Source organism: Epinephelus lanceolatus, chromosome 4 (assembly GCF_041903045.1).
Source record: "Epinephelus lanceolatus isolate andai-2023 chromosome 4, ASM4190304v1, whole genome shotgun sequence".
Lineage (NCBI taxonomy): Eukaryota > Metazoa > Chordata > Actinopteri > Perciformes > Serranidae > Epinephelus > Epinephelus lanceolatus.
In genome coordinates this window covers 28,759,601-28,781,601 of record NC_135737.1, presented here as the reverse complement: position 1 = coordinate 28,781,601, position 22,001 = coordinate 28,759,601, and the positions used below count along the sequence as shown (strand labels likewise).

Sequence of the window (22,001 nt, the reverse complement as noted above, 5' to 3'; positions counted from 1 at the left end):
CAAGAAAAACAAACTCATATGACATATACTCAACACTCACATATGCAACCTCACAAAAGTTTATTACGACATTCCCCGTCCTTTACAAAACGCTTACAGGACCATTACCAGACATGATCGAGGTGCTGCGTTCAACATAGTTTGGGAAGTTCTGAGGAAAACTACTCTGTCATGTGTTTACACCACTTCACCCACCTGACATTTACACAAATCTGCACCACTATTTCCATCACTTTCGATAAAATGAAAAAAATGCTTTGGCAAACTAGCAAGTGTTTGCTGTGTTCAGATGTATCCAAAACCACTGTCCCAGAAGAGGGTTGGTTCATGGAAAGCACTCATACTGCAACCCAGAGCAACAGTGCAGCGAAGCAAACACTGCGGTTACTGGCATCTTCACATCTGCCGTTATCAGACATGTGACAGCTGGCCCACTCACCCTTCACATTGTGTATTTTCCACAGCATGTTGGAGGGAGGAGGAAGAGAGTGTGAGGAACATCAAATAAAGAAAAAATTCAAATAGGTATGTCCACCTTTTTCTTTCACCCACCTCAATCTGCTGCCACCTTTGCTTTCTACACTTGCCCAACCTTGAGTCAGTGATACTTCTCTGAAGTGGAACATCAGTTTGAGGTATGCACTAGCAAACAAACTCACGGCCCACAGATGGCAATATTTTAACGACTAAAAAGACCTGACTCCAATCTTGTCATTGTTGAATTACTGGCCTCTGGGTGTCTTGGGTGAAGTCATTCCACTGGAAGCTGACAGGAAATCATTATCAGGAAAGACATGCCTTTGAAACTAAAAAAGGGGTTTTGAAACAGCTGTGGACTCTCCTGTAGAAGTATTTGAGAGCTAAACATGATGAAAGAATAAGCCATGGTCGAAGATAACCATCAGCTATGTGAAATCGCAAAATCGTAGTGGAACAAACAATTTACCGAATGACTGCATTCCAGAAATGATTTATGTGACCATATCACACAGTAGAACTGATACCGCCACAGGGTGCAGTGTCAAAGATCCCATTACACCTCGCATTAAAATGTGTCTCCTAATCAGATATGATTTAATCTGATTGCATTCACACCTGATATTATTATGTCTCCAGTTTCCACATTGAGATCTGACTGAAATCCAATTGCTCTGTGCAGCTCAAACAACTGAACAGTTGTAGCAGTTCTTCATCACCTGTCATACCTAAAGCAGAGAATGGGTTGATTTTCATTGCTTTCCACAAAGACTTACATGACCCGCGCCAAAACAGTTCTAAACACGTCCTCTATGTCATGTAACAGTCGCAGTTCTGCTCCAAAACTATCTGGTTAGATTTAGGACAAACTTCATGGTTGTGCATGAACCCTGTAAAACCCACTGTTGCAAATTTACAACATCACTTTTAACAATTCTAAAAAAAGGCCTGCAAATGTTTTTTTTTTTTTTCTCAAGACCACATTTACATAGTTAAAGGTCCTATTGTTTGTCCTCACAATGCTATTGGATAGAACAAGTGTTTATAGGTCTGGTCATTTGGCCATGAACTCACTCTACCTGCAAACTTCCTGTTGAGCTCATCTCCTTTTTTTGCATGACTGGATTTGTCAGGATTAAAGTAAGTAAAATTCCTTAAATATTTTTTTTGTGTTTATTACAATGTCTAGAACATGTACATATTTAGTTATTTTGGAAAACATTCATTAAATTTGATTTATGGCTTGTTATGTCTATGTTGTAATTCTACAACGTTGGGTCAGTGTGGTAGTCAAAATAGCCTGTGCTTCCTTACACATTACATAAGGTCACTGCACTTCTCACATGGTCACAAATTGAAAAAAAATGTAGTAGAAATTTAAACTATTAGATGATTCATTGTAACGAAGCTCTAAATGTGCTTTTCTGTTAAATTTTTACTTAGTTTAGCTTAGACCATAATTAAACACATGAATAAATTGTATGGGGTATTTGAAACTTCAGCATCTATAGCAATATTTGAAACTCCCTGTATCTTTGTAGTTTTTTGTTTGTTTTTTAACTTCTAAATGATCCTGAGCTATTTTTCTCAGTGTTGCCCAAGCAGCAGTTTGTAGCATTAGGAGATAGAAAAATGGGTTCTGAATGTTCTGGATTTGTTGGGGGGATGCCTGTTGCATTGTTCAGGGACAGGTGCGAATGGTCTTGAATGTGAACCTGTAAGTGCTCTGGGGGGATGCATGTGTTCCTTTAGTGATTCAGCAACATCTAAAGAACTGCTTTGCCCATCACTACACCAAAGTGTAACAACATCAGCTGGTTCAAACTAACTGATGAACAGAGGCTAATACAAAAGTGGTAAAGTGAGCTCAGCAGTGTGACATCATGTGGTATATAATATATATTTAAACAAGAGTTTAAACTGGAGAAGGATCTGTGGCATGAAAACAAAAAAGGCTGTTTGTAACTTTAGAGTAAATAACACCAGAAGTCCTGAAGTCAGTGAAGATGTGACGGGCTGGACAGAAACCAGAGGATCTGTAACCTCTGTGATGGTGATGATGATGATGATGATGATGATGATGATGATGATGGTGTGGGACATGAGTTTCATATTCAGTTTGAATGTCAGAATGAAGCTTAATGACTTTCAGAGAAAGGTATTAGCCAAAGTATTATTTGAACCGTCCATCTAAAGTCATCTGTTAACTGGGTGTTTTGTCTAAAGAACGTTCTTCCTCTGTTTGAGTAACATTGGTTGTACTTTGGCCACGCCGTGTGTCATCCTTCTGTTATTGTATGTAATGTGATATGGTCTTGAAAATGAAAATAAGAAACTGAATGTATTTGCCATCATCCAAAGGTTTTATCACCTAAACTGGGATCAGTGGACCAACAGTATCTCTTTAGCCCATGAATTTAACAATGCAATGCCTGTTGCATTGTTCAGGGACAGGTGCGAATGGTCTTGAATGTGAACCTGTAAGTGCTCTGGGGGGATGCATGTGTTCCTTTTAAGTAGAGAGCATAATAGGCCAGCCAGACAGTATTGTTTGAATGTAGTAAACCACATTGAAAGTGACAGAGGAAAAAGTTTTGTAAATATATTTTCTTCCAATATTTTTATTTATAAATGCTTATTCATAAAACTATGATTGTTGTGTGATTATTACTTATGATATATACTGTTATGGGGCTAAGTAAGCAATCAACCCTGCAAATGAATACTTAAATGTTCTGTATATCTGTTCAGACAAAGTGAGTACAAACACAGAAGTTCTGCTCCCAACTATGCCCAACGTTGCAAATTTACAACATTTCCCTAAAAACTTACTAAAATGTAAAAAAAATTGAAAACTCTTTGATTTCTACATCAGAGGCCTCCTAAAACAATATCTGAGAGGTCAAAAAAAATTTGCTCATTTTTTTCTATATCTGGGTCTTACAGGGTTAAATAAGTACTTTTGTCACTAACGTAAGGTATGTCACATGACATATGTCACCTATGATATGTCACATATATTACTAGTGTGGCAACACATACTACCATACTATGCTACATTGGTATTAAAAGAAGTCAATCTTGACTTTGGGACACAAACACCATTTTCTTGGGTGAAAGTCCTGTGTTTCACCACACGCTATAGGTACCTCTTCAGTATGTGTAGCCTTCAACATTATGCAGACTATATTTCTTTTTATGCTATGTCACATCACTTCCTCCTCTGCTCCTGTAATAATTACTACAGCCACTAGAGGGCCACTGCCTTACAATAAATATAAGTACAGGTTGCAGTAAGTTGTAAAGTTGACCTATATGATTGTTTATCCTGTGACAGCGTGCTGACCGTGTCCTTAGATACTGCTTCATAAATGGCTCGGTTGCAATATGAACTGCCAAGTTTGGCTTGTGTAGCCTATTTTTGGTGGAAGTATACACTTGGTCTTGTCTTGACTCAATCTATGAGTGTCTTTAAAATCTCTAACTTTTCTTGCTGTTTACTTGCAAGTCGCTTAGCTCCCTAACTGACGGCCGCGTCACTGGTTTGGAACGGTTTCACACAGTTTCGATTTTTTGTGCATTAAAAACACAATAGCATTTACACTTGTGCTGAATGTGGTCACAATAATCCCTGTAATGTATCCAGATAAAATGGTTTGCATGATCTCTAATTAATTAGCGCCCCACATATGATGTTGAGTACGGGTTGCATAAGTTATGGTTAGGCAGTAAAGTTATGTAAGTTAGGTTTGGGAAAAGAAACATGGTGACAAAGTATCTTAAAATAACTCAAAGTTCACTTGGTTTCTCACTGTCACTGTCCCGGACACTAGTCTCCTGCGGAAAAGTCCTGTGGTGTTCAACCTCCCAGTTTCCCCAAGCTGCCTCCTTACACCATCAGTGTACATCAGTGTATTGTTCAAGTGATTGCGGCCTTCATAATTTTGTAAGTTATACACAGATTACTGGCTCATGATTACGTGGGTTACATACATATTATGGTGCATTACTTTTTTATAGGTATATGTACAAACAGTGCATGAGAACAGGCTGGTCCCTGACCTCCTCTGCAGGTGGTTTAGCCAGTCGAGTGCATTTACACCTGAACGTTTGTGTAGTCAAGCTGTATCTGATTGTGTCATTCAAATGGCATCATTAGGACCATAAATAGCTATATTTGCTGTTGTGGGAGATGTAAAATGTCAAACTAACCACAATGTGCTGTCTCATTTTTTCACCCTAACCCTAATCATCTAAGCTCTGTCAACAATATATATATCTTAAACGAACTGATGAAACACCCGAAAATAGCAGCAATATGACTGAGTTGTATGCACGGCCCAAACAAAGCATTTTTTTCCCTCAAATCTGACATTGCAGAACAAATTTTTTGGAATGGAATACTTATGACAAAGAGCACAACTGACTGAGGTCTCATCACTCAGATTTATGAACAAGATATTGAAAGTTCCATTTTTATCCTGGCAAGGACAAAAGCAGTTTGCATAGTTGAACAGAGAAAACATAAAATCTATGATTAATGTGAAAGGAAGCAAAAGCCCCGATCATCCAGTCTAAGAAGAGTAAGTTGGAACTGGACATGATCTCCGGTAGTTGTGTTGCTAAAACTCAACAAAACAAAACACTGACAGAAATGCTGTTTTTGTTTGGTTTAGACCAGCCTACTGATGCCAAGGCCTGAAGGTGCCATGTTTATCCCAACCCTCTCCCACACACACACACACACACAAAAGTGCGCTGACTCTGATACAACGCGGCGTACATTGTTTTCATGCCAGAGGATTTTGATTATATTGACGTAATCTGTTTAATCAGAATTTCCTTTTATTACCGTATTTTCTCATCAGTTCATCGTCAGTTATTGCTTTTTTATAAGAAAAATATTTTTCATACTAATGTTGTCCTGATGTTGTCATGTTGTTTGTAAGAAGTTGGACATCGACAGTGGCAGGCTGAGATGAAAACATTCCTGACAGGAGCCATTTCAGATTGCTGGCACAGTGAGACTGCTCCCAGCAGCTCACAGCCTGGTGAGGGCTGCTTGCAGAGTGGCTGGAATGAATCATCTGAGTTAATGTGCTTCTTTGTTGAACACTTGGCAGAGGCTGATTGCAGACCAAACATCTGACTGGGAGATGCTAGGACTGACATCCACAACCAAAGAGAAGGAGCTAAATAAATTACAAACTGATAAGTCGTTTCTAGCATTAATGTGGACCTATTTCTGTGTGAATATCCTCACAGTAACATGCCGTATACCCACATATGTCAAAGTGATGCCTTCATGAGAAAACTGTAGGCGTTTGCCTCGCTGATTTGTAATCCAACATTCTTAAAACTCAGCCATCCATTTATGAAGGTATTGGACTGCACCAAACACTCCATCAGCTCTACAAAGGTAAGACTACTGATTGTAAAAAATGATGAGTGTAGTGCAAGTTAGTCGCACCCTAGACATTTACAGCGCAGTCCGTTTGAATTACATGTCTATTAAAACAATCCATCCATACCAAACCTCTGCTCTGATCCCTACAATACTCTGAACAGTAGTTACAGTAAAAATGGTGATAGGAAAAATGTTAGTAATCACTTCTGGCTGGGCGCTATGATGCAGAAAGCGACTGCCCAGCCAGCCAACATGCTTTCATGTAAAACTGCAAACTGTGGATGGAATTGTCCAATCTCCTAACACTTTCCCATGGACGTGTGCCAGAGTGCGACATGAATACATGGAATAACAGTTCTTTCACTACAGCAAACCTTGGTCAGTCATTGCTTGTAACCAATAGGCTCCTTCCCAAATGAGTTCTCAATGAGGTCACCTCACTACAAATTACACCAAACTGCTCAGAGTCAACAAATTAAAATGCCTGTGTGGGTCCAGCATTAAAGGGTAACTTCTGTATTTTTCAACCTGGACCCTATTTTTCTGTGTTTTTGCCTCTAAGTGACTAATGGGAAAAACAATTTTTTAAATTGGTCCATTGTTGAGGGGGCTGTTGCAGCTGGCAGCAAAACAGCTGCAGTTCATGTACGTCCACTAAAGGTGCCACTGACAGCATCTGTCTGACAACATTATGGAAAGGATCCCTCCAGAGATAGACATTTTTGCTAAAGACAAAGATCCAAAGCCCCGAAATGGCCATCACTATCCTCACCTAACTCCATTTAAATAAACAGTAATTGTAGCATGCATAGAGCCAGATAAGAGATTAACCAAGATGTTTTTGTGAGCATTGCTTAGTTTCTGTTCACTCTGAATGAAGTTACTGTTCATTTTAAAGGAGTAAAGTCAGGTTTTGTCTAAGTCAGGACAGCCTATTAGTCTAGTAGCCAACTAGGTGAAGCCGGAAATGTTGAGTACACCAAAGTTTTATTGCAGAAATGTGAAGTATGAGTCCCCAGTATACAGAATCTGCTGGATGCTAATTTGCATATGTTGAGCAATTTGCATAATTAGCATAATTAGCATTATTAGCTTAATCGTCCATTTTGACCACATATTTTGCACTGTATGGCCAATTTCTACAATATGTGAGTGGCTTTAGAGGATGCTGATTTCATTTCTGGCATTTTTGGATTTCAAAGAGCTAATTTTATTATATATTTTGATGTATTTAGGCAAATTGTGATTACTTTCAGGCATAATTTTAGGTTATTTTTACGGTAAACACAATAATCTTACATTTCAGAATCATGAGTGCTCTTGTGAATGTTGATGCATTGTTTTCAGGATGTAGTGAAGCTGAAATTGCTTCTTTGAATCTTTGTTAGACTGAATGTTATGCATTTCTGGAGGAAAAAGCAATGCAGGTATTTGACATAACTTGGATCCTGCAACTGTACAATACATATTAATGGGGTATTAATGGGGTAGCTCTTTAAAACACCCAATGAGATGACATTACCTAAGCCCATCAACATGTGTGATCAACGAACTATGTACAAATATACACTATATATATGCCATACAAGACAGGCCCCGCAAGTCGCTAGGGCCAGGCCCGAATGGCAGAAAGGCTGCCCAGGTTGGTCCGCAAGTCGCAAGATCCAGCAAGGACCCAGTTAAAACTCTGCGAAACGCAAGAGTTAAAACTGAGTCTGGGCAACCCGGGTCACCTTCAGGCAAACTGCTATGCCTCACAATTAATTAACAAAAGGCAGCCTCATCATCTTCACTATCCTCGTCTGTTCTGTCATCATCTTCTCCGGACCCATCATCCCTCTCTTTGTGTTCTTGGTGTTGTGAGTATGTTGCAGCATATACCATCATTGCCTTTGCAGGAACAATAACTGGTACAGGCCAGACCTGCAGCTGCACAGCTGCACTTTGCTGATGTGCAAGGTTTCAACCCGGCTTTGCAACCACAGCTGACAACATCTAACAAAGCAGGAGGAGCAGCTGGACTTGAATTCTGGGTGGGCATAATCAGTTCCTCTCCTTCCTTTAGGCCCATCTTCTTGTCCCATCCAAGCAAGGTGATATCCACAGCCGGTGGATCAGGCTGGTCTGCTGCTTTCCATAGCAGCACCTGTAGGTGGGCACGTCTTCCATGAAGGCGCATATTGCGCTCTGTAGGAGGTAGTGTCTTCAGTGCTGGGGACCTTTTGCGCTTTCAGTAAATTTCATCCTGGGCTGCATCCAAGGTTACAGAGTTCCTCTGATTGTACAGAGCCAGAAAGAAAGCCCTCGTTGCTTTTGTGATCTGTAAATCTGTGGCTTCTGCCTCTCCAATACAGTGGAGAAGCTTACCAGGTACGACTCTTATGGCCTTGAGTGCACCTTCCCCTTCCCAACAGGATATGAGGTGGTATCACATCCTGAAAGAGCATGCATGGCCAGAATGGTACCACATTGGTCACCCAGGTTGACAATGTCAAAACTTGTTTAGAGAGGCGTTGGTAAACTAGCCGTCCTAGACTAGCAATCCAGGCTTTTAGGATACTGGCTAGTGTAATGGATGCCAACTGATGCCAGCTAGGATCCTAGTTGCACTAGTGCATGTTGGTAAACCTCACTCACTTAACCAACTTTGCTAACTACTGAGTTGGGAGCCTGGGTCAGCTCAGCGTTGGTATTACCAATCTGGTGTTGCTGGGAGGTCACAGGTTTGAAACCCAGGGCAGGCAGACTATATGAGAAGACTGCTGATATTTTGGTGCCGTGACACAAATGAGAGTGAGTTTAAGGGGGGTGAGTGTCACAGAAGGCGTAACTGAGGCTAGGTAGGTATAATAACATTGATAAACCTCACCCCAGAAGTAGACGTGTATTCAGGGATTTTAAGATAAGCACTGTCAATTCCCAATCTGCCGTTGTTGGGTGGTTGCAGGTTCGACCTAGGGCCTGTTCTACTAGGTAAACCTCCCTCCCAGTGTTATAGCGGAACGCCGGCGTTACTGAACTCATAACCCTATCATGCAAGCTTGTTACTAGTAACCGAAATGTGCAGCAACGGGAAAATTTGGTAATACGTAGCACGAGTTCTGTACCCAGCTGCTAAAGCGCACTGAACCAGGCATTTTTGAAATGAAACCGAAACTGCAAAAATGCCCTGTTAGGTTAGCTCTACTGCCAAGCGCACAACTTAAGTTATGTTGTACCAAATATTCTCATTCCTTAACGTTTCAGTTGTTTGTGATTAGCTTGTTCGTTAGAGCTATGAGTTCAATAACGCCGGCGTTCCGCTTTAAGGAAGACTTGCTAGTTGGTGAAACTGCTCCCTTTATGATTAAGTTTTCCATACATTTTTTAAATGTTTCAAGTACTTAAAACTAGACTATGCTCCCTTGCTTTACAACATACTTATTACAACTACAACAGCTAGCTGCAACAGCTTATTTGCATAAAAACATGACCGGACCTCAAGAAATGTAAACAAATTTAGGTTATCAACATTCACATCAAAGAGCAAGAGCTCTTGTGATTCTGAAATGTGAGATTATTGTGTTTACCATGAAAATAACCTAAAATTTTGTCCAAAATTAATAAAAAATGTGTCTAAATTTATCCAAATTTGTTATAGAATTACCACTTTGAAGTCTGAAAGTGCCAGAATTGAATTCAGCATCCTCTAAAACCTCTTAAACCACTCCAATATTGTAGAAACTGGTCACACAGTACAAAATCTATTGTCAATCTGGACGATTCTGCTAATTATGCTAATTGTGCTAATTATGCAAATTGCTCAACATATGAAAATTTGCATCCGGCAGTTTCTGTATGCTAGGGACCCATACTTCACATTTCTGCAATAAAACTTTGGTGTACTCAACATTTCCGGGTTCACAATGGGGCTCTATGGGCTGGCTACTAGACTATATTATCACACAGCATGCTTCAAAGGGCTGTACACACAATGATTTCAATCAATTTCAGTTTTAATTTTAGTCTGGTGGCTCTGGTGATAGCAGTTTGTCTGGTTCAACAAAAATAATCTTACTGTTAATAAAAAGGTTTATCTCCATCAGGACTCTTTCCATGATGTTGTCAGACACTTATAATAACAACCTGAGCCTTGCAGCGGCAAAAACAGGTATTTTTAGTGGAGGTAAAGTGATGGTGCACAAATGCCCCTAGTGGTTACATTGCAGCCTTTTCTGCGGCTGCAGTGCTGTCGCTCAGTATTGGACCAGTTTCAAAAATTGTTGTTCCCATTAGCCACTTAGATGCAAAAACATGGGAAAATTAGGTTCAGGGTAAAAAATACCAAACTTCCCTTCAAAGAAGTTATAGAAATTGAACAAAAACTTCACTGAAGAAAAACCTCCACGTCTTGCTCAGACGGTACTTTAAATGGTCTATTTCCTTAATTACAGAGTAGAGTTGTTGAGCACTGGGATGCCTACTGTATGTGTCACATTAATCCAGTATGCTGTGGTTGGCACTCAGCCTCGCCACAGGACAGATTAGAGCCAGAGAGGTGTCCACAACACAACCAATAAAGCCTGAGGCACTTGCTGGGGGAATCAGGACAATCAGTTTGGGTGTCTACCAACAATGCTGGGGTAATGCTGCAATTCATCACTGGTGTTTTGTGACAACTGCAGCATGCCATCCAACCTGCACTGTTTTCATTTAACTCCACCTACTGCCAGGCGACTGTCACTGATTAATGTATTAAATTCCTCTGAAGTCTCAGGGCTGAACTTAGCCAAAGCCAAATGAGGCAAACTGGCTTCCAGCAGCAATAAAGAAAACATCTTCTCTAATTCTTATGAGACTGCGAAGGAACAGAGCAGCTATTTTTTTCCCTTTTCATCTCCCACTGGCCCGTCACAACTGTGCTATTAACTGTGTCCGTCATAAAAGCCAAACTAATGACTCTGGCACAGGTCCCCCAGCTGGTTGTTGAGGTCGTCTGGAGGCATACAACATATGTCGAGACACCAGATATTTGATACACTCTGGGCATTTACAGTGTGACAGTAAATATAAAGTAGGATGATGGTATCATTTCACAAAGAATTTACAAATACCTTATGAGCTCTTGACCTGCTTGATTAAATTCCTAAGTTGAGGAATCTATTCAAAGAATTTTATCAACTGTCTCAGTTTGATTCAGTTATCAAATGGAGCAATAAAATGCAGAGGCCACTGGGCCCAGACTGCGTCAACATAAATTTATTTTGATAAGAATAACATCCAGCTCACTGTATCCATGTGACAGATGTTGTTTGTTTGGAGAATGTAAGGTAAGTCTGCCTCCTCCATCGTACACAGGAGAACCAACAAACAGTACCTGCGCAAGGCTATACATGACAGGGGGCATATTTATTAACATACAGTACTCCTTCCCAGATGTTTCCTCTTGGGCCATAACTCATTTACATGTGTCGATGGAAAACATTCAGACAAGCCTCGCACTACATCATCATTTAAGGGGCGAATTTCACAAGAAGTGTTTTCTGTGCAGAGGCATTAAAGGAGTGGACTGGGTGTTAATGAGGTTCATGTTACTCACAGATAATTGACCCTTGGACCATGGCAAGAACATTTTTTTTTCTCAGTTAGACTGCACAGACACAGATGGAACTGGTTTGGGCACCACAGAAATGTTTGATATGGATGGATTCAATAGAATAGATCAAAGTTGTGCTGCAAAGCCAGTATTGATATTTGTTGGCTCCTTTACCTGCTCCATAATTTGCCCGAATGCATCTCAAAATCTCAGCTGAAATGTGGCTGGCACAAACAAGAAAGGACACATGTGCTATGAGGCAGAGAAAGAAGGGCAAATACACTTTTAGATTACCTATGACGTGACAAAAACAGCCTTGGTGGACTTCATCAACATGATCGAATCAGAGGAGGCCAATAAAACAACTAAAAAAACAGGAGAGTTTATATGGACAAAATGTTTCTTTCAGGAATTCAACCATCTAAACAAAATGCATCTGAAAGGACACTGCGAGATAAGGAACATAAACAGCTGTGACTTTTAAGCAAATAAATACAACAAAAAATTGACTTGACTCCAGCATACCCAGCCCCAGATGCTAAACATGTTTTCCAGTTGGGGGCTGAATAACTGAGAGAGTCTCAGCCAAAACACAGACCAAGAACCAAATCAAAGCAATGCAAGAAGGGGAGCAAACTCGCAGGTTGAATGATAGTAGGAGGAAAGGTATGCTCACAACCTCTCTCTCTGTCTGAAACAGATAAGCTGTAACTTTAACCCCTTGAAACCGCAATCGACATCAGTTTTCTCGAGCTGCGTTCAGACATCTTTCATTAGCATTTAAACTTCTGAAAACTGCACAAATTAGTTTGACTTCTATCAGTTACATGAAAAAGGGCAACGTGGCAAAATATGTCCTGAAAACTGCAAGAAGTTAGTATAAAAAAAATCTAAAAATTAGCAAATAGAAAGCGAAGGACAGAGAAACTTATTTGAAAATAATAAAAAACTTAGAGAAAAATGGCCAGAAAACCGTGTTTATAATTATTATTTAACTATATTCAAATAGTTAGACAAACTTTGATCTAAAATAAGGTTATTTTATGGCTTTTTTGCCTTTAATAGATAGGACAGGTTGAAAGGAGGAGGAAAAAAGAGGCAACATGCTGCAAAAGGCCACAGGTCAGAATCGAACCCACGGGCGATGCGGCAAGGACACAGCCTTTGTACTTGGGGCACCCACTCTACCAGATGAGCTACTGGGCGCCCCTGTATGCTTTATTAAGTACTTTTTCCAGGTATAATTTCCTTTTCACCTTTTAGTAATTTCTTGCTAATTTTTGGGTCATTTCTTGTTAAGTTTCCCATCGCCTTCTTCCCCTGCTCAGTTGCCAGAAGAAAATGCTGGTATTGTACATTTCTGCAAGCCATGAATACATCACATATGTATGTTTCCTACGTATCACATCACGTTTCTAAAGTGATCTAGTATATGAGCTGACTTTGTCATCTGGAGGTGCAGGGGATGGTGGATGATGGGACACCTAGGTGACGTGCCTGCAAAGCTGCAGACCACTGCAGAGCACTGTTTGAGACCGACAAACAATGAAATCAGTTGTGAGTAGTGAGTCATTGCTGTGTTTCCTGTCGGGAAAATATGAGCCAAAACATGACCTTTCCATAACCATAACCAAGTGGTTTTTGTGCCCAAAGATAACCCAAATAATGTTGTTGGAACAAATCTGCTACATAATAATGTAATCTAACATATCTGTGGTTCACAGTAATGTATCATGCCAACATTTATTCTTGCAGTTGGGTTGGTCTTAATGTTTTTGAAAGAAATCAATTTGCTCAGGCTTTAAAGGGTTAAACTGCACTTGTAGCTAAACCCTCAAATCTGCAGGTCTCTGCAGAACTTCAAGAGAAGACCAGGTCAAAGCTGTAAAGGTGACACTTACATACACTGTCTGTCCACCTGTGAGTTCATCAGGGGTGAATTTAAACCAAGTGGTTTTGCTAAGAGGGAAGAGGGACCAGCTGGAGAGCCTTCTCTTCCTGACATGTTATAGGATGGAGTCTCTGGCCATGTAAACATACACGAGGTGCATGTGTAAGATGCGAATAAACTCTCTGAAAGATACATATGCATGACAAACTAGTATAGAGAACCACACAAATGAATGGTTGATATGAATGGTAAGAATTTGTATACAGTTATGTTGCAGGGTTGTCTTATTGTTAAACCCAAGAGAAATTAAAAGCCATGATAGGACACAAATATCTAGTCAAACTGTGGACAGTGCTGAACCTCACCTCTAACTTTGCAGACATGTAAATATGATGCAAAGAGCAACTTCCTTTCTATTTATTTCAGTGCCATCTTCAGCAGCTGTGTGATGGAACAACACAGCGTGCAGAGGATCAACCAGACTAAACACTCTTCAATTTTCATGACTGCAGCATGGAGCTTTGTATTACTGATGTAGTAACAAAATAGCAATGCAACTGCAGAGCTCTCTTTTTCAAGATACAACTGAGATAAAGCCAAAACAATAAAACAATTGAATTTAACACAAAAGATATATTATAAAAAATGTTTCAAGGAAAATAAGTGAAAGTGCTCATTGATACCTCACAGCTGATAAGCATCTGCAAAACTTTTAATCACTTAAGATATTTAGTTTTATGTCTCTAGGAGACAAAAAGGCACAGATTAAAAAAAATTGCACCTGTTGCCAGTCTGTGATTGATGCAGCAAAGATAATGGCTCGGTTCACCTGTAGCACACACTTACCTCCTTGCAGAGAGGGCTGAATCACTGCTAAGAGGAAGAGTCCACAGAAGAGCAACAGAATGTTTCTGTTAGCCATCTCGCTCCAAAATGCACCACCCCTCTCCCGATCAGCTGGTTTTATTCTCTTCTAACTAATTACCACGAGCCCAACGTCTTAAAGAGTGCAGGAAAAAGGTGGAAAAAAAAGGGGAAAGATATGGGACTCGACGTAATTAAGAGAGGGTAAAGACTCTGGTTCAATGGATCACTTTGCTTTTTTTCCTCCTCTATGTCTGGTGTTGCTGTTTTTATTCTGGTCACTCCTGCCAACAGTACAGACGCTGCTGCCAGCGAGGAAAGGGAGAGAGAGAGGGAAAGAGACACACACACAGACAGAGAGAGAGAGACACCCCCCCTCTCATCCAGAAGGAACTGAACTGTCTGCCAAGCATTTGCATGGATACTGAGCGTACTTATCTATAAGAGTCAAGACAGAAACTGAGGAAGAGCAAACCACATACCCAGATAATTACCTGTTCTCTGTGGCTCTAATTTTCAGCTGGTTGGTTTTCAACACAAGCACTAACATCAGTTTTTGTTGTTTCTCTCAGGCAAGTGATCCAGAAAACTTTGAGGCAGAGGGGAAAAGAACACAGCAACTATCAGCATGTGTCTACAAAATATCAGAACAAGACATTACAAAGTCACTGGCTGCAGGAATAAGCTGGGAACTGCAGCGCAATGCGTCTGGCTGTCCATGTGTGGAAGCCAGTCACAGTGGTTCTAGTAACGAAATGAGAAAACTGTCGGCATCACACATAGATGACAAGAGAGCAAAGAACCCAAGAAACCTCAGCCTGCTGGTCTGTGCAGTCTCTCAGTGGATTCATCAGGATAATTGTCATTGTCAGTCCTGAAACTGAGATCAGAGGTAGAACGAGGACCAACCTCAGTTCATTCGCAACTTCAGAGGGTTTAAGTGACTGCTAGAACTGTACTTTTTGTGAACAAAAGTACAGAGGACTTGACCCCTGGACCATCACATATGGCTTGTGCATATTTCTTTTATGGGTTTCCAAAGTCAGAGCTCAACATACTGTGCTGAATTAGTCTTGGCAGGATTCTCTTCTTCCCTGGAAGTACCTGTACATACGGGATCACCTGTATCATCACGCCAACAATGGCCAACCCTGTCTTTTAGAACAGTGGTTCCCAAGTGGTGGGTCGCAGGTCCATTACAAAAAGACCGCAAGTGACTCGCAAACATGTCAAGTTTGTAAAAAACACTTTATTTTAAGTACAGTGAGTTTCTGGCACAGAGGTTTAATTTTGAAGTGCCCTTTCCTGCCGCAGAGTGAGTGACTAATGGAAAACTATTTAACAAGGACAGCAAACTGACTGGACGACATGGTCAAATGCAAGTATGACACTGAATGTATTAGACTGTGTGGACCTTCAACTAATGACTAAGTAGAAATCTGGACCCCATGGCTGGGTCAGTTGGGACCCACTGTTTTAGAAAATCCGTTTGTGAGTTACTAAACTGTTTTCTTAATTACGTTGTTGTGGCAACGTAATCACTGGCTGGAATATGTTGAGAGAAGTGTCTTTCAAGTAACGAAACATGACATTCATGTAGGCTTCTAGAGGAGATAGCTGAGGAGTACAAAGTGCAAGACCTTGACACCAGAACTCTGGGTTTGCATCCATACTCCTTGCTTAGGTATACGCAACAACGTCACTTTGGTGAAGGACAGAGAAAGATCGTGATTTTGGTTAAATGTAACAAAAGGACAATAATAACAAAAAATATGCTTTGGGAACTACAAGTGGATACTGCATCGCAAGGTTTCCTATTATGGTGACAAACAATTGCAACGATTAATGGACATTGTGGTGCATGGTGGTGCAGTGGTTAGCATTGCCACCTCACAGCAAGAAGGTTCCTAGTTCCAATCTGGGGCGGGGGGTTTGAACCCCTGGGTGGGGGAGCCCCTCTGTGCGGAATTTGCATGTTCTCACCATGTCAGCGTGGGTTTCCTCCCACAGTCCAAAGACATGCAGGTTAATTGGTGACTCTAAATTGCCCGTAGGTGTGAATGTGAGCGTGAATGGTTTTCTGTCTCTATGTTTTAGCCCTGTGATAGGCGAAGTCTGGAGATGTTCTTCAGGTGAAAAAAGGCTGTTTTAGTGATGTTTTTGATATGAGTATTTTGAGGTTGGGCAAATTTAAGTGGAGACTTTGCGCAGTGTGGCTGGTGAGGCAATGAGGATAGCCTCAGACTTATCCTGCTTAAGTTTAGGGTAATTGCATACATCCAAGTATTGCAAGAGGGTTCATGGTTTGAACCCTGGGGTGGAGGATTCAAATTCCAGGGTGGGGTAGCCCTTCTGTGTGGAGTCTGCAAGTTCACCCTGTGTCAGCGTGGGTTTTCTCTGGGTACTCCGGCTTCCTCCCACAGTCCAAAGACATGCAGGTTAATTGGTGACTCTAAATTACCCGTAGGTGTGAATGTGAGCGTGAATGGTTGTCTGTCTCTATGTGTCAGCCCTGTGGTAGTCTGGCGACCTGTCCAGGGTGTACCTTGCCTCTCGCCCAGTGTCAGCTGGAACAGGCTCCAGCCCATCCGCCACCCCCAACAGGATAAGTGGTTACAGAAAATGAATGAATTGTGCTCAAAATTTCAGTATCAACATTTTTTCAACTTACCAGATACGTTAGTTAGCAACATTTTTTAGCAACATAATTCCCACTTAGTTGGGAAGGCTGTGGTTATGTGACTGATCCACTGACTGGAGTAAAGAAAGAAACAGTCATCTTAAGGAGTTAAGTTGGGGCGGTAAATGGGTCACAACACACAGGACTTTCCTCCAGAACTCCTCCAGGATACCAGTGTTCCGAACCCTTAGAACTCTGAGGTATTTTAAGGTACATCATCACCATGTTTCTTTCCCTCAACCTTACCGCAGTCACTTACTGCTTAAACCTAACCTTTATAACTTTACGATAAGTATGTAACATGATTCGCGGGGCACTTATTTGTCAGATATCAGACAAATATTTAGGATTTAGGATAGGATACGTTATGTTAACTGAAAACATAATTTGCTCAGAATAAGGTTTACCTTAAAACGTAATTCAAGTTAATTGTATGTTAATGTAATTTCTGGGAGACAGGGCTGCACAGGCTGTTGGACCTTTATATTTACAAGGCTGAACATTTTGGGCAGAGTATGATCTCATATTGGCAAATACCTTTTAAATGCACTGAAGAGAAAAAAGGAATGGTATGAAAAGAAAGCACACTGTATTTTACAGCTTACCATTATTTACCAAATATAACATCAATAAATCACTATAAAATAACTGTGTAAACTCCTGACGGATTAATCATTTCACAGATCTTTTGTCGATAACAGATTTGCATTGAAGTTTAATCACAAACAGGACACATCCTCTCCAGGCACCTGTGTGCAGATTCATCTTGGCTTAACATGTCCAGCCATTACTTAGGAAACACCTCAGCGGAGACAAGGCTGTCGTTGTCCATCTTTTGTTCTGCCCTGGGACGCATTTTTGGGATTTTAAGTAGAAGAGGTTGAGCAGAGGTACTTTTTACTGGCAAGAGCTGCAGCCAAAGTTATTACTCTCTCAGACACAAACCTGACAGACCGGGCTGTTGCACGCATGCTAATGGGTTCTGCTTTCCAAGACACACAGTATCCTTCATAGTAGTGACGTCCACCATTAATGTTCATATTCCCTCATGCTGATTTCCTTAAAGTTAGGTCAGGCTTCCTTACAACATCAGCTGTTAAAAGTTTGTTCAGGCTGAATTCAAAGCATATTTTCTCTTGAATAATGAAGCTGAGTCGTACAGCTGGTTATACATTTGCATTTTTCACTCAAGTAGTAACCAGTTCTGTTAAAGATGAAGCATCTTCTCCACAGTTTGTGCAGCATAAAGCAAATCTGATTCTGCTGTAATGTGCATTTGTCACGACACTGATTTTCTCTTTACATTTATTGTAAACCCATCCTTATGTACAGCACATAAGCATCATTTTCCCAGTTATTTAAGGGTTCAGTTTGGCATTTATTGACAGAAATGGTAATCAATATTCAGAGCTATGTTTTCATAAGTTTATTATTACTTGAAAGTATTGTGTTTATGTTGCCTTAGAATGAGACATTTATATCTACATAAGAAGCAGGTCCTCTTCCACCGTGGATGTATAAAGGAACATGGATACAGTGCAGTGGCCCCACTCATTCCTATGAAAGTTGCTCAGTGGAGCAAGAACATAGGTTCCCCATGAGTTCCCCATGAGTTCCTGCTTGGCTCATAGATTTTGCATTGTAATGATGTTGCCTTTCTCAGTTTGAGGAAAGTTTTACAAACATAAAACCTCCATGGATCAAGAATTCATAATAGAAAGAGTCATATATGAAATTGTTCGCCGTTTGAGGTGTTCTGTCAACAGTTTTACAGACGTCTCTTTTATAATGGTGGCCTATGGAGAAAATGCTTTTGGGGTTTTTTTGGGATTGTTTTATTTTCTGCAATACCGCAAGTAACCACTGTGAAAAATGTTCAACTGCTGCATATAGAATTACTCAGATGATTGAGAGAGAGCAGGCACACAAAAGACTTCTGCCATCTGAGCCTGCTACGTCCTGTTTAGTGCTCTGCTAATTTGAATGGGGATAAATGATTTAATTGTGCGGCTCTTCTAGACTTTCCAAAAGATATGAGGCTGTTGTGACGCTCAAAATGCTTGACGCTTATTTATCCACTGTATACAGATGTCTCATTCGTAATGTGGGTTAATGGGAAAAATTCTTTTTGGGCCACGGGGCATCATGTGATGGCGTAGTTACACTGTCTGGCCACAACAAAAATTAGCTTCAAAGTCTGACTGGCTCTAGATAGGGCCATTTGCGGTTTCACATCAGCAACCCTAGTTCTCTTACACACTTGGTATACGTGAGAAGTTTAGCTCAGTAACCTCCCCGCTAGATGCCACTAAATCCCACACACCAGACCTTTAAGCAAAAATAGTAACAGTGGGAAATCTCTTCGTTTCTATCACATACTGTAAAAAACAAAGCCAAACATTATTATTGGACTGAACCGAAATAATGGAGAATACAAGATTACATTAAAATGGGGATTAATAAAGAACTAAAAACTAAAAAAGTTCTTGTCATCAGGTACACATAGGTGATCGGCATACAAAGAATGAAGTGAGGTAAATACAATGAGCTGCCAGACTTGGTTATTAACTCAGCATCACAACAGGTTTGTATATGAGCTCATGGAATTGTTTAGGTATGAACAAACAATTTAATGTTGTGTTGCTTTTCTCAGGGCACACCTGAGATCCTGTTTCACTAGTGTGCCCTACCACGTCATTCAAAGCCAATGGCAACTTATTACTGCTTACAATATTCCTATAAATCACACATACTGAAATGATGATTTCAGCGAGTGAAACATCTGTTTCTCTCTGTGAACTCATCAGACACATGACAAAAAAACACACTGAATAAGTCCAAAAAATCTATTAGAGTCAATAACACCGAAACATTTGAACTGCTCGCAGCTCTTATGATTACAGTAAATCATTAGTTACAATCCAAACATCAGCAGGACACTGACCTAATGCTGTATCCTGCATGGTACTATTCTTTCCACGTTTGATTTAGGACCAAGAGCCCCAGCTGACTAGTCTGTTTGGGAAGCAAAAGTGTATTCTGGATGAGAGCAGTGTTTTTCTCCATTTATTTGCGAGTCTGAACGTCTATTTTAGCTCATGTCTAGCACTCCTCCTTTGGGCTAAGTTGAATGGTGTTTTTGCCAAAAAGGCTGAGACTGAACATAGACTTTGGTGAGGGATGATGAGGGGTCACGCTGAACTTGCTGCTATTAATTATCAGCCTAGTCACCAGACTGAAATGTTAACATTGTGTGTCTGCAAAACACGGATACGTTACATTTGTACATTTCATAGGTATCATAGCAACATTTCTAAGGTGACGTAGTTCAGATTACATGTTTATGGGCTGGCTCTGTCATCGGGAGGTGGAAGGGATGCTGGTTGGTGAGACACCTTGGGGAGATGGCTGCCAAGCTGTCTGCACACTACCACCAACAAAAAACAATAGCAGTTGTTTCTTAGCGAGACATCTTTTCCTGACCATAACCAAGTGTTGTTTGTGCCTAAACATAACCACGGTTACCACATCATTGTTTCACCATATCTATGACATAATATAAACATATTATGTATCCAAGATTTCAGCCCGTTCTCATTTCAAAGTCTTTGAACACCGCCACTTTTTCAGTGATTTAAGCGTTAGGCATCAGACGCCAAAAGCCTCCTTTCACTGCGGTATGATACCCGCCAGGCGGCGTCAGTATGTAACATGGCTGGATGTAACCTTTCGTAATGTTATGACAAGCTGCTGGGCGGCTAGACAGCACTTGTTGCTGTGGTATGATATGCCACTGCACAGCATCAGATTGAAACATTGCCGGTAATGATGTAATATATGTAGCTGGAAAGTCCCTAAGGGCAGGTGGGTGAGGTGGTGGATGGGTTCAACAAACCTTGGACTTTCATCTGTGTTTGCTTGCCATATGAATGTGCAGCCAAACCATGATGGTTCGCTCTAAAACTAACCATGACCTGTTATTGATATCCCGGTGTTGGTAGAAGCATCCTGGAATATCAACAGCAGACGCAGAAGGACACCTAGCACATAGTATGTAGATGTGAAAGGCCACTGACAAAGTAGTGATATGTGACGACTTGGGATGAGAACATGCTGGAGATGTGCAGAAACAAACAATGCCAACATTTATTCTGGCAACTGGGTTGTAATTATACAACCTATCCTCATACAATAGCTCATGTGATATCCTAGAAATTAGCACCCTACAAATGACGTTACGTCCTTCACATAAAATGACATAATTAGCGTAAAGTTAAGGCGGTTAGGTTTAGGAAACGAAATATGGTAGGGTATCTTTAGGTTTAGGCAAGCAAAGTTAGTGTGGTTATGATAAGTAAAAGAAACACGGTGATGACATACTTTAAAATTACTCAAAGTTCACACATTTCCGAACACCGGTCTCTTGAAGAATCTTTTGCTTTGTGACCTATCCATCACCGCAACTTGCCTCCTAACTCATCTGCTTGGGACCACTTTAATCCCGTCAGCACGATCACAGCCCTTCAAAATAAGTGAGTTATACGTTAAACATATAAATGCTTATAATAGTGTAGGCCACTTACATAGGTGAATAGAACCTATGTACAACAGTAATTCAGCCTTTAGTAGAGACTAGTAGGTCATAAACTTTATTGTTTAACCAGAGAATTATACAGTAACACTGGGCTTCATGATCAAAGAAAACTTATTGTTTGGTAGACACCAGGGAAGGCTGCAATACATGTGAAGAAGGTGGAAGAGCAATCGCAGTGTTGAAATATTCTCTTTTGCACCATTTAATTAAACATAGAGAACCTAGAGGCATTTAAACAAAGTTGAGTTTGTGTTATTCTGGAATTTGTCTCTTCAATTTTTGTATTCACTGCAAATGTATATTGGTCCCAAATATCTGTTATCAGTCTCCTTGATTACTAATCATTGGTATCGGAATTGACCCTGTAAAAACATATTGGTTGATCCCTAGCAATCTCTCAAAAAGTATTGTTTTCACTTTTTCAAGAAAAGAAACTAATATAGAATTTATCATTTGTGGTATAATCATCAAGCATATTCTTAGTTAACTAGTGAATTTTCACCACTGAAAGAT

At 40.5% G+C, this 22,001-nt stretch overlaps 1 protein-coding gene across 9 annotated transcripts in view; it reads right to left on the bottom strand.

The window, feature by feature from the left end:
- The window catches only part of elna (elastin a), a 68,015-nt gene extending 53,498 nt beyond the window's left edge, over positions 1-14,517 (bottom strand). For 6 of the 9 annotated variants that reach the window (XM_078167116.1, XM_078167115.1, XM_078167111.1 and 3 more), the window contains exon 1: positions 14,197-14,517. In XM_078167116.1, the coding sequence (XP_078023242.1) occupies positions 14,197-14,272 (76 nt within the window). In that variant the 5' untranslated portion in view covers positions 14,273-14,517. The remainder of the gene's footprint in view (positions 1-14,196) is intronic. The other 3 variants (XM_078167110.1, XM_078167109.1, XM_078167117.1) reach the window with 1 other exon arrangement.
- Positions 14,518-22,001: the final 7,484 nt, after the last annotated feature.